Source organism: Sceloporus undulatus, chromosome 6 (genome assembly GCF_019175285.1).
Source record: "Sceloporus undulatus isolate JIND9_A2432 ecotype Alabama chromosome 6, SceUnd_v1.1, whole genome shotgun sequence".
In the NCBI taxonomy this organism is placed as follows: Eukaryota; Metazoa; Chordata; class Lepidosauria; order Squamata; family Phrynosomatidae; genus Sceloporus; species Sceloporus undulatus.
In genome coordinates, this window is record NC_056527.1 from 146,441,189 (window position 1) to 146,454,688 (window position 13,500).

At 50.7% G+C, this 13,500-nt stretch overlaps 1 protein-coding gene across 1 annotated transcript in view; it reads right to left on the reverse strand.

The window, feature by feature from the left end:
* Nucleotides 1–13,065, reverse strand: part of CEP164 (centrosomal protein 164) — a 46,608-nt gene extending 33,543 nt beyond the window's left edge. Inside the window, exons 1-7 of the mRNA XM_042473987.1 lie at nucleotides 12,760–13,065; nucleotides 12,538–12,649; nucleotides 12,203–12,389; nucleotides 9,288–10,826; nucleotides 6,748–6,879; nucleotides 6,526–6,639; nucleotides 3,325–3,387 (exon numbers count right to left, since the gene is read on the reverse strand). Coding sequence (XP_042329921.1) covers nucleotides 3,325–3,387; nucleotides 6,526–6,639; nucleotides 6,748–6,879; nucleotides 9,288–10,826; nucleotides 12,203–12,389; nucleotides 12,538–12,649; nucleotides 12,760–12,844 — 2,232 coding nt within the window. The 5' untranslated portion in view covers nucleotides 12,845–13,065. The remainder of the gene's footprint in view (nucleotides 1–3,324; nucleotides 3,388–6,525; nucleotides 6,640–6,747; nucleotides 6,880–9,287; nucleotides 10,827–12,202; nucleotides 12,390–12,537; nucleotides 12,650–12,759) is intronic.
* Nucleotides 13,066–13,500: the final 435 nt, after the last annotated feature.

A 13,500-nucleotide genomic window follows, 5' to 3' on the forward strand; every position in this document is an offset into this window, starting at 1 on the left:
TGGAAAGGGCAAACCATGACTGAAGTACCCCACAAGGGATTTGGCCCACTTTTTTGGCTGGACAGCAGGCTTCCCATGTTGTCCTCATAGGTACGACACCCAGTTCTTGTAACAGCTTATGTGAATAGAGGAAGAGCTGAACAGCACCACAAAGGAACTGGCATTAAAATGTCAAGAGATTTTCAGGGACAGCTGCGGCCCTTTTTGCCTCCATACCAATGGGCGTTTCTCTATGCAATCCCCTTCCACCAGTGACCTATCTTTTTGTGCCCTGACTGCATTCCTGAGGCTCCCTGACAAGCAAGTCTCATTCTACTAGCACAGTACTTCTGACAGAAAAAAGAAAGCCTTTTCCCCGTCAGTGCCCTGGTCAACTTACCATGAGCTTTGTGTGCTAGTCCAATCCCAAGGTTTGCCTGACAAGACAGTGTTTCCTCAAGGTGGTGGTCCATGGACCAATCCCCAAACCATCTGTTACTGATTTTGGAGTTTCCAGAAAGTAAAGAACACACTTAAGCCAATGGGCACAAAATATGGTGGCTGGTCCCCAGCATATTGAGGGGAGAGGGAGAACTGCCGGTGCCCACACATCAAGAGAGCTTAAGATGCAACACGGCAGAAAAGGCACAAGCAGTGTGTGTGTGTGTGTGTGGTGTGGTGTGTGTCCTCAGCAGCACACTAGAAAGCAATCTGTTGTATGGGAAAGGGTGCCTACAGGCCGGAGAGGTGGGGTGGGTGTCACGTTTGGTGAGAGTTGGCGGTCTTCATCTTTAAAGGAAACACACACACATCCCACCTCAGCCTAAGCCAAAGGGACCTCCTCCACCCTCAGCTGCAGATAGATGAGGGGCAAGCAGGGCTCTGTTTCCTTCTTTCCAGCTGGAGGTTAGCAGTAGAAGCAGCTGGTCAGCCAAGGCAACCAGCTTTCAAGAGAGACCTAAATAAACCGCTGTCATCACCAACCTCCTCCTTCCAAGTGCTTCCACAGAGGCTCTGCTTACGGCAAACTTTGGGCTGCCCAGGACGGGGAGGTAATTCAGGCCACATCCAGGGCATTCCCAAAATGAGACTCTAGAAAATAAAGCCCCAAGAAGCAGAGCAGTGGTAGCAAGAAAATGGCATTGCCAGAGACCTGTTAGTCCCCTCCTCTCCTCAGTCCTGGAGCATGTAAAGTTTAAAGAGTGGCACAAATGGGACCGACTTGCCCAAAAAGGCAGAGAAAGTATTTTGGGCCTTGGGTACTGTGGACCATTCGTTCAAAGGCGGCGATGGGTCCAGAAGGAACAGACTAAGCAGGGCTTTATTTCTTGCATTTGGCCAAAGAGAGACACAAATGCGAATTCAATAACTGATAATGAGTAGTCCTCACGGGGCACCTTGGGCCTCTGATTTCACACACTGGTGGGCAAAAGCCACTATATAACTATAACAACAACAACAACAACAACAACAACAACAACCTTATAGACGATGCAGCCAGATGAAGAGCAACCCACCATTTCATCCGTCTGCTTCTGAAACACACAAGATGTCCTACCACCCGCACTGATGGCAAACTCACCACAACGCTGTGGCTGATGTTCCAAGGGGTCAGAAAGATGCAGCCTTTCATGTGACTGCCTACCTTCAAGAAACCTTCGGGGGGAAAAAACCAGATACAATGTTGGTGTGTTGCTGCGGCTGTTGTTGTTATGGGCCTTCTTGATGGAAACTGATTTACAGCAAAGACATAAAGTGTTTTTTGGCAAGCTTTATATCCAAAGAAGTTTGCCACTGGCTTCCTCTAATGCGTGGAAGATGTGCCTTGCCCAAGGCACCCAGTGGGCTTCCAGGACTGAGTGGGGATTCAAATCCTGGTTTCCCCAGAATTTACTCCAGCATTCACATGACTACACCCCATGCTGGCTCTAAGAATACATTTTTCTGGGCAAGATTTCTTCAGAAGAGGTTTGGCCATTGCCTTAAGCAAAGAGACTGAGACATGCCCAGCGTCACTTAATGGGTTGTTCCATGGCCAAGCGGGGATCTGAACCCTGGTTTCCTCTGAGCCCATGTCTAACACTGAAATCCTTAATACAACCAGGATAGCTTTCACTATTAGTAACTCAGAGGTGCTGGCGACAGAGGATTTCTGTAGGAAATTTTCAAGCACTTTATTTTTCCAGGGAATTTTTCTATTTCAAAAACAAAACAAAACATTGTTTCACAGCAATGCAACACTGGACAAGTTTGGTAGTCCCAAAGTTGCAATCCATGTTTTAATGGGCAATTGATTACGCCTTGGAATAACATGCGAAAGAGCACATTTTCTCTATAGTGAGTGATAAACAGAAAGGAGTGGGGAGATGGGAATAAATGAAAGCACAAATAAAGTAATGATCCAACTAATACCAAGTTATGGATTCACTTTGTGACAGTGGCGAGATCAAACCGAACCGCAATTACTCTTTGTTTCACTTCAAAAAAAAATAATAGAGGGCCATTTTTTGGGTACGCAAGATGTGGCAGACTTTCGACAAACGGAAATGCACTATTGGAACTTGTTTTTCTTTCTTCTTTCTTTTTTCTGATTTTTTGCAACTGTAAAAAATCAGTCAGAAATACCAATAATGAAGAACAGTGGTAGGTTCTTTTTTCCCACAGATCAAGAATTCTATAAAGGCGAGAAGAGGATCAGAATCAGGTTTGCTTCAATCTCAGTTTGAACTAAGTAGTGCTACTTATTCCAACAGAGAGTTAACTGGGGAACTAATGGCCTCAGAGGAGGAGTGCTGAACTCTGCTGGAAGCAGATGAACCCACGCAGCTCCGTGGTCCTACTAATGGAGTCCAATTACTACCATTCCCCTTAAATTTCCCCTCCACCCACCACTTCAACAGGCAGGGATGAGGCCACCGTTTTCAGAGAGCACCCTTTGCCAGTAAGCAAAACCCCACTGAGGTCGGCCAATATCCCACCTGCAATATGTTCCAAGGAAGAGCTCCTTCCTTGCTCTCTCTGCTTTTTGCAATGCTAACACGCTACGTTTTGAAGAACGAAAGAGGCATGAGGAAGGGGAGCTCGTTCCTCTCTGGCTCAGCTATGTGGGCTTATGCATTTCCCTTTTCTTCCCCAACACCAGACGCAACCGAACGAGGCGGGGAGGTTTTGGGTGTGGATATGGAAATGGGTGGGAGTGTGATTCAAGCTGCAGCTTCTGAACACTCTTCGAGGGCGCAGCTTCTGAGGAAGAGTTTCTGGGCACCTGGCTCAACAAGTCAAGGTACAACTCTCACTCGTCCGGCTCTCACACAGGAAGCACTCACCTCATTGTCAGGTTGGCACCAAGGCTGGCACTGAACGTCCATGTGGAGGTTCCGTGAGAAGCTGGGCTGTTCTTCCTAGGCTCTGCAAAGGCAACAAAGGAGCAAAGAGGATTTTCTGCTGTGCATCCCAAGCCACTCTTCAAAAAACACACACAAGGAATAAACCACACAGAAAGCCCCCTCCCCACACCAATAAGTTGTTGGGATCTTTTGCAGGGCAGGAAAATCTTGACTTGTACCCACAAGCTGCCCACCTCTGAAGTACTGAAGCAACCTGGAGCAAAAGGATTTGTGAGCCCAAGACCTGGCAACTGTTGCCTCATTAGCTATGGCCCCAGAGGAAGGGAAACAATGCCTGCGGTGCAGACGGTTTGGACTGGACGCCCTGTGGTCCTCTTCCACTCTATGGTTCTATGCAGCTGTGGGAGGATTACCCACATTCAAAGGCACGCCTGCTTCTGGCCAATTCCCTTGTGAGCATGCCACGGAAGAGGGACCAGGTACACTAGGCTTTTTTCAGACTTGGGACATCTATAGCACACGGAATGCTTCTTTTGTTTTTCCTAGGAAACCTGCTGCTTCCCTCAGACACGTACAGGCAAAACTGGGGGTTCTTAGAAACCACAAAGCGAGTAGGCTACCATAAACATTCAGCACACAGAGGACTAAGCAAAGAGTTAGCTACCGCCCGCTCAGAACAGAAGAGCATGTGGAACTGCAAGCAGATAAAGACAAATCCTTGCAGTCAAACCATCACCCCACAGAAAATCTTCAGGGCAACATCCCAGAAATAATGTTCAGCAACAAGCTGCAGCCTAAAAGTGAGCTGCAAGGAGTGTGAAGGAAGGCCATGGTGATTCAGCTGTATCGTGAGTACTGATTTCATGTCATGGATGGACAAAAAGAAAGCATGCCTTTGGCACAGTGCGAACTAAAACTGAGAGCTGGTTAGCACAATGACTGGTGAGTGGCCACCAACTGAGAGTGGCTTTATGTGGATTTACAAGCATTCATGGAGGTGGGCAAAAACTAGAAGCTAAGCTTATACTTAACATACTTATTCCAGCCACTTGTCAGGATATCATTGCAAGCATCAGCAAGAGAAGCCCGTTGCTATAACGGGATAAATTTAAAATCAGTAGTGGAAAAGTGCACATTTAGGACCAGGCTTTGTCCTGCATTTCTTCACATATTCCTACATAAGGAAACCCTGATCTGCCTCCCAGATGTTCTCCCATCACTCGGCCCCGTCAAGTGGAATAAGACATAGAAGGAACTGGTTGGCTAGAAACAAGTTTCACGCCTCGCTCCAGCCCCTGAGACGCACCACAACCCTTGCTTTCCTTGCATGGAAGGAAACTCCAGGTGGCATTTGGATGGCAAGCCAGAGCCATCAGGGGTGTCGCTCCCAGTCCCACAACTCTGGAACCCTCGGCGCATGGGAACCGGTCTCTAGGGCAGCTGCCCACTGCCCCCAGCACCTCCGACAACCATTAGAAGTGCCTGTGAACCTATAGGCAGGTCTAACCGACAATAAGACACCCAGGACTTCCTTCACCTGCTTGACTAGCCTTTTGTAATGGACAGCATGCCTTTCTCAGGAATCACATTTGTGTGATGCTCTCCTACCAGTAATTTGATTAGAACTGGGATTTATAGTTTATATTTAGCTAGATCTGTATAAACTTTGAGTTGGTTCTTAAAGGGTTAATGCATTTCTAATTGTGCTGAAAAGGCTGTGAAATATAACTTTGATTTTTAAAAAAGCCTTACCGGCGAGGCTTGGCATGCGTGGGGTGTTCCCACTCTGTTTGCAGCCAGCGGCTTGTCTAAGGGGGGAGGTTGGAGCAAGCTCCATTACGTAAAACAGTAATATATAAGTACACATACCTACCTGGACAAGAGGGTTCATTACTGATAATATGTTTATGGTTATAACAATGTTGCTAGGATTAATTGGTGTTTTGCTTTTGCTATGGTTTGTGTGTTTAGATAATGATACATACATACCATAGGCCTTTCCCTTACACAGGGAATCTGTTCCAGGAGGCCTTGTGTAAGGGAAATACCACGCATGCTCCAGCCCCACTAAAAACAATGAAAACATGTATGCGGCACAGTGTGCGCATCATTGCTTCTTCCACCACATGGCTTCAGCATTAGGTGAAAGCCACCTATGGCACGCCCACATATGACATGCTGTACACACACACACCATATATACACACTACGGACGCACCATAGGCAGCTGAAAGCTTATGCTGAAATCATACACACACACACGAGTAGCTCACAGTCGTTTAACAATTTCAAGGATATTACGTCTGTCGGTGTGGGAAGGCTGCCTATTCACACGGATCTTGCCAGGCGCCAAACTACCAAAAGGTTAAGCATTTCATCATCAAGACAGTCAAAGCGCAAGAGGCTTGGGGCTAAAGGGACCAAACATATAATGCCACAAACTCAAGAGGAAGGATTTTACTATTTACTATAAAGTGCCTGAATGCAGTGTGACTTTAGATCTGACAAAAAAGTCATGGACCTATCTATTTTGGGTTTTTTTCTTCTTCAGTAAAAGCTATTCTTAGACTGGAGTCTAGAATCTGCTTTTTTGAGTCTGGAAGGGGACCATGAGACAAGCTCTACCTGACAGCCTTGTTATGGGCAGAAAGGGACTTTTTACAGCACTCCCTCTTATCTGCTTTGTTCTGACTGGGCCCTATCGAGTTGTTGTTGTTGTTGTTATTATTAAAAGGCCGTAAAAAAAAGGTGACACCGTACCCCTGTCCAACTGATAGAGTCAAGCAAAGGGCTTTGTTACCTTTGGTGCATGGCGAATGTGAAATTTATGTGCCTAGGAGGCAGAATGCACATTCCCATGTCCCAGGCTGCTGGTTAAGGAAATGGACTTGTCCAAAAAAGTGGGGAAAAGAAACACTACTGTTTTTTATCCACCCTGTTGCTCTCTCTGTTCTGCATCTGCACATGGCCCCCCGTGAAAACCAGACTAGAAAGGCCACTGCTCTGACCCAGTGACAGGGCTGCCTTCACAGCTGGTAGCTCACACTGGAAGAGGGGCAAGTCGTTTTCCTTAGGGAGGCTCTATGTGCAGACCTTCACAGGTGTGCCTGAGATCCACTGAAGTGCCATTTGGGGGTAAGGAAGGCCCAGACCTCTGGAAAACTGTGTTGGTAGAGCCCTCTCCCCAGAGCACCACTACCTCACTGACAGCTTCTTCCTCTTCTGCCCCAACAGGCATCAGTGGGTTCAAGGGTGATGCTGCTGCTACTGCTTCATCCACTAATTCACGCGAATTCTTCCTGGAGCTGTCAGGCTACAGAATGCAAATAAAGCAGGAGCGTTACAAAAAAATATGGAGAAAATGAGGCAGTTCTCTAAACATGCAAAAGAGCATCAGCACTGCACGGGAAAATGAAGTCACCTGAGTCAAGTCTCTCCCTTCCACCGAGCTTCTCCCCTCAGGGATGAGTGCATCTTGGAGTATGCCGGATGCTGCACCTACAATGCCATGAAATGGAGCAAGACCCTCCAGGGGAGCTGTAGGGTCTGGAGACTGTGAGGGGATGAAAAAGACAAACACAAGCCAGGTTGAAGGCAGATCTTGCCAAAGCAAGCAGCCAGAAAACAGCCTGGAATGGCTTCCCACCTGAAAAGTGATCCTTGCCAGGGGAAGAGACCACTAGGAGGCCAAGAGGCCACCCAGTGCAACACCACAAGTCTCTCTAAAGCAGCCAGCCAAAGACTCCCAGTCAGAAAAGCATTGCCTATGAGGCTGGGGGATCCACACATGATCCTGAGAGCCAGAGATAAACCTCCCAGCCTTGAATTTACCAGCACCTTTCTTTAAAAACCAAAGAATAACTCCCTGGCAAAACCGACACTGCTGAACTGAATGAAGTCTGCAACACTGGCACTCATGCCATCCTTAACTGGGGCAGTGAACCTGAAGCTCCCTTTCTAAAACTAAAACTCACCCCATCTGAACCTTGCTCTCTTGAAGCTGTCTCTTGAAAGATGCTCACAATGAAGCTTGAATAGCAAGAGGATCCATCAGAGACCAAGAGCTCTCCCTGGGAGCAAAAAGGAACGCCGCCATACCTGGCACAGGATCAGAGGGATACTAGAGGTGCTCCCTTGCTACCTCTTTGTCCGTGGCCCTACAGGGCAAGAATGGCCCCCCACTCCCAGCCATTTTCCACCTGATTCACCTCCAAAAACGTGATCACTGAAATTTCCAACCGTCTGCTGGCAGAGGTTTCTTCACCACTAAATATCACAACCAGTTCACCACCTCACTCCAAAGAAAACAGAATTCCATGACAGACAAGAACAAAGAAAGAAAGAAAGAAAACTGAAGGGAGAAACAGAAGAGAAGTGCCATGCTGATCCCATGAGCCAGGACAGGAGGCTCTCGGCTGGAGACAAGGTCTCTTCAAGGGTGCAAGAAACAGATTAGCTCTCTGGCTGGAGCTGCTTTCTGACAAAATCTTGGCACTGGGGTAATCCAACACATGCACAGTATTTGGCCCTTCAAAAAGCTATTAGTGAAGGCCATCATTAAAGACTCCTCAGCTAACTCAGTAACTACTAAGATCATATCATAGGTCCTCTTTTGGGTTGGCAGCTGGTTAAAGAACAGCAAGCAGATGACTCTTACAATGCAAAGATATAAAATGGTGTCTCCAGTGATCTACTGTAAAACTGCTTCATTGGGGGTCAGCAGAGAACAAAACCTCTGGGAACCTTTTCCTCCAGAGGTAAGCAGGGCAGGATTCCATAAAACAAAACCCCAACAAACAGTGTGTTAGGGGGAAAAAGCACTTACAAAACTGTCGTATCCGTGTATGTTAAATTTAGAGGTATAGATTTGTGGCCAAACAGATTTACTCTGAAATGTTTCTGAATTTTGTTACAAAATGGCCAGAGGTGTTAAATTCTAAGAAACCTGCAATTCCTTAAATTTTTACTTTAGCTTGTAACAAGCAGGCAGTACTTTAGAGTTGAAAAACAAAGAACACAGTTGACATTGCAATGAAACAAAGAAAGCTCCTGTTCTGTACTCTTCCCAGTTATCAAGCAGATACTGAAAAGGCCTGAGAAGGGCTCCCAAGACTCACACTTTGCCTGTAAGGAAACAGGTTTCTCCAGCCTTTCACAAGCCAATTTATTTCTGGCTCAGGTGCATTCCCATGCACAACGGACAGCCTTGTTCGCTGGCTGCAGAAGGTGGAGGAATGCCAAGCAGAAGCCAGTTCTGCACCTGTGCAGCACCTGGACGGACCAACCAGCCGAAGAAAGTCCCTGTCCCGCGACATTTGAAAGGACCCTCCAAGACAAGCCCTTTGTGCCCCAGGCCCAGGCAGCAGAGCTCCAACAGCAACACCTGCGCATCTTGCCTTGAGCATTTCATTCATGAGCCAGGTTAACTGGGTATCCTGGCCCTCAAGTGCCATCACTCCACTGGCTAACTAAACATTATGGAAGAAAGGGCAATGAGTAAAGCAAAACAAAACAAAAGGCCACTCAGTCCAGCACTGAATTGGTCTCTCCTGGCTCTGAAGTCACAGTTCATCCTTCCTCTTCCTCACCCTCAGCCCCAAAACACGTGGCAATCCAAGGGCCAGCCTCTCAGTAAGTTAACACGGCTGTCTCCTGCTTCAGGGCCTGATCAGTTGAAGATGAGCAGTCCTTCACACCAGTGCCAGGGCCTTGGCTCCATTTGCCCCCCCCCCCCAGCTTTTACACACAAGAGGATGGCTGTGTCTCCATGCACTAGACGCAAGGCAGGACAGCCACGTTTGAAAGGCAAGGCTCCCCTTGGGCCAGTCCCCTGCCCATCCCAGCCTCCCACAGGATTCTTGTGAGGAGAACATACCTGACAGTGGGAAGGGCCACGTCCCTCAGCTCCTCAAAGGAAAGGCATGCAATATGCCAGGAAGAAACAACACCCAAATGGCCTACCTCTTTCTCTTGGTCTCCTTCTGGCGAAAGCCCGAGCATGCTGCTGTTCTCGGCCAGCCTCCGCCTCTGCGCTGGCTCCCCTTCGGCCGGTCCATCAGGAACGGTGGAGTAGCCCTGGCCCTCGCCAAGACTCTGTGGGGTCTGAGCCTTTGCCTCTGCTTCTCTGGAGCCTTCCTGAGTAACATTGGGCTCCATGTTCTGGCCCACACCAGGCCATCGCTTTAGGGATTCAGGAGCAGACAGCTCTGCTCCTCTAGATCTCTTCACCATATGAAGCACATGCTGATAGAACTTCTGGTCCTCAGAGTAGCACTCGCTTTCTGAGCAATCGTCAGCAGAGCTGTGGGTCTGGGAATGAAGAGCTTCCAGGAAAGGTCTCTTGGAAGCAGCCAGCTGATCCACAGGGTGGTCGGTTTCATGAGAGCTCTGTAGGTCCCAGGAGAAGTTATCTACTTCACCCAAAATCTGGGAAGCAAGATGGTCAGCCAAGCTGCTGGCCACACTGCTTCCACCGTCAGCAGAGTCCAGCTTAGCACTGGGAATGTCCTCACCCCTTGGCATAGCAGTTGCCGGCAAAGGGCTGGCATCCACACCAGTTCCTGCCCTTGCTCCCAGTCCAGGGCAAGTCTGCAGCAGGGGATCGGGCTCTGGAGCTGCCCCCTCTGTCTCTCTTCCACTCCTGCTGAACTCTGTGGTCTGGCGTTGCACCAGGTGTTTCTTCCTCCTTCTGCTCTCCTTCCTGCTGTTAAGAGGCCTCAGTCTATTTCCCAAAGAATGGACATCACCTTGTCCCTCCAGGGTGCTGGTCCCAGACATCTGGCAGAGTGGCTCAAGGGACGCAGCTGTAGGAAGGAGCTGAGTTTTCTTTTCCATGGCATGCAAGAAGCCCCCATCTTTCACAAAGCAGCTGTTGGTGGCCCCTACAGCCCTCTCTTCCAGGGAGGTATCAACAGGGCCCTGGAAACATCTGCTCCCTTCAAGAGGACTATCTCCTTGCTCCTGGAGCTCTTCATCCACCAAAAACAAACTCTCCACTATGGCTCCGCCCAGGGCTAGTACACAGTTATCACTCTGCACGCCCTGAGAAGGCTCTTTCAGTTGTTTGAAATGATGCTGTGCACCACCAAGGCTATCTAAATCTTCAGGCTCTGAGTCTGAAAAGACAGCAGGAGCGGCAGACCTGACCTCTGCAGTCATATCTTGGCGTGGCTGGTGGCCTAAGATGTGTCTGCTGGAAGATGGAGCTCTTCCAAGAATCTTCTCTACATCTGCGAGGATCTGGTGCGTCCGGCTTGGCTTGGCTGGCAAGAGGGGCTGCAGTTTACCTGAGGCGCAGGCTGGGAGAAGGCCAGGCAGGTCGCTCGGCTCAGGAGGCATCCCTGAGGCCCTCCCCTTCGGGCTCTTCAGAAAAGGCTCATGCCTAACCATCAAGCTGCCCTGCGGCTCCAGGTCCGGACTGGCCCGCCCAGAAGAGGAGACGGGGGACGGGGCTCTGTAAAAGGATGCTGAAGGGAGAAGCATCGACTCCGGCTGCAGCTCCTAGGCAGACAAATGCCATCAGGTAACTTAACGGGTTAATTTATTTCTGCATGAGTGTAAAAATATAAGAGCTCTGGGAGTTACCACAAAAGGCTTGTTTTCTGCAGTGTTTGGCAGATGTCCTTGAATGGACTGCTCCCGCTACTCACTCCAGCAAGTGGGAAAACCAGGCTGAGGAGCAACCTGCTCCCAGTTTCTGGAGGAAGGACAAGGATGGAAACAAGGAGGAAGCACACTCCCCAAAGACCACCAAAATACAGCTGATGGTGGGAAAGAGTTTCAGGAGCCCCTATGGAGTGCTTGCGGGGCGAGGGACCCACCCTTCCCGCCCAGACTGATGAAGAGAAAACACTCTCAAGCCCCGGAAGGAAACTAACAGGGGACAGTGAGCCACTGCCTTCTTCTTTTTTCTCTCTGTCACAAAAGCAACAGACCCACAAGGACAGGCCACTGAAATCTCTATGGGCAAATGCAAACTGTCTTTGGCCAAGGCCATCTGTCAGTGGGGATGCTTTGAGTGAAAGTTCCTGCATGGCAGAATGGGGTTGGACTTGGATCTGAGACCTTTTTGTGGTCTCTTCCAACTCTATGATTCTAAGGGAAAGGCATCCGAAGCAACAGCACAAAGCGGGGCTGGCACTGATTTTTATGACTACTGAAAAAGCCCTGGTGCCAAACACAGCTGAGATGGCAGGCGCCAACCACAGACACAGTGCAGGCCTCCTAATTCAGGGAGATGCGAGACTGATCTGCCTCACTAGGGCCCTGCGGAAAACCCTCAAAATGGTGAGGTGAGGCTCCTTGTGACAACAATACACTTGATGTGCCATTTGAGTCGTTTGCCTGTTTTACAATACAAAACATGGGCCAAGAGAATATAAGCCTGGTCCAGATGCTGAAACAGGGGCCTGCTGTGGCCAGCAATGCTCCCAGCCATGAAACGCTCTGAATCAAAGAGATGGCCCTGGGGAAGCTTTCAAAAAGACAGCAGTTGCTGAAGCAGATCATGTCTGCATAGCAGCATCAAGGCAGTAAGAGAGAAATAAATGGGGCAGAGGACTGGGCAAGTCAGGGCAGGAAAGTCTTTCAGGAGGCTCTACGAAGGAAGGAAGGAAGGAAGGAAGGAAGGAGGGCAGTATAAGAATGTCAAGGTTCCCCCGCAAGATTCCTCCTGATGCCAGCGGGAGGCTGCCCTGCAAGCAAAGGCCTGCCGCCATCTGAGCAAGGGCAGCTGACCCACAAGGCCTGGAGAGAGGGCCCCGGATCCAAGCTTGGGAGCCTGGTCCGGAAAAGCGGAGCCAAAGGCCGCCCAGAGAGAGGCCCAGGGCCCCTGCCAGGGAGTCCCCCGGGAGGGAGGGAGGGAGGCCCAGGCTCACCTTCCGCTTCTCCTTGCGCTTGGCCCTCCGCTCCTTGCGCCTGCCTCCGCCTCCGCCGCCCGCCGCCTCCACCCTCTTCTCCCGCTCCAGGGCCACCAGCTGCCGGTAGTGCTCATCGCAGGGGTGCTCCCAGGTGGAGCGTCCGTCGGCGAAGTTGAAGTAGTAGATGTCCCCCGTCACGTCTTGGCTGCGGAGGGAGGGAGGGAGGGAGGGAGAGGGCGCTGAGCGTCCGCTGAGAGACCCGGCCCTGGCCCCTCGCCCTCCAAGGGATCTTGGCCCCAAGGCCCTGGCCCCAAACCCTCGGGAGGCCCCCAAGGGAGGCCCCACAGACTGACCAGGGCTTCCACTCGGCGGGCAGCGGGGCCACGATCCCCTCCCGGGCCAGCCACAGCAGCTCCGGCTCCTTCTCCGCGTCGATCCCGATCATGCGAGCGAACTCCGCGATCTCTGCAAGAAGGCAGGCAGGGAGGAGGGAGGAGGGAGGGCGGTCAGGGCGGCAGGCCTCGGGGGAGCCCGGCCGCCAGACCCACCGCCCCTCAGCCGGCCGAGCGACGGACCTCTCTCGCTCGGGACGTAGCTCTCGTCGTAGTCCTCCTCCAGGATGAGCTGGTCCCCGATCCGCAGGGCCGCCGGCAGCGCCATGGCCGAGGACTACAAGGCGGATGCTGCAGGCTCAGCGGAACCTCCCTCCGGACAAACAAGGGCCGCCTCGGCGAGAGGACCACGTCCAACCTCCGACGGAGCCGCGCCAAAGGAAGCGGCGGCGGAAGGAGGGGAAGCAGCGTAGTTGCCATGGGAGCGCAGCTGGCCCGCGCAGGAACACTCGCTAGGCGCCTAAGTCCCGTCGCGGCGGGTCGCTCTCGCGAGAAGAAGGCTGCTTATTTCCCTTCACCTGGCCCTTCCTTCGCTCTGATTGGCTTCCTATTTCTGAGGGGTTTGGCCTCATTCCTTCAACTGGCCCTTCCTGTGCTCTGATTGGTCCTCTGTGCCCATAAAACCCCGGAAGTCGGTTGCCAATGTGGTGACTTTCACACGAAAACGGGGACTTTTCAGAGCTTTTGGTGTGATTTTGGCGCCTGGCTCTATTTCAGTGCATTTTTGGTGACTTTTGCCCATTTCAGCTCCAGCCCTGACTCTGAGAAGGAGGCTGGCTACAGAGCAACCAATCCTGCTTTGGAGTGTCACACACTAAGTTTTCAGCCAATCAGAGAGAGGAATGGAGAGTGGTCGCCAACCCCGCCCTCAGGAAGCGCTCTCTCTCAGCCCCTGGCTCCCTCTTAAGTCTAGCTTTCCTAGAC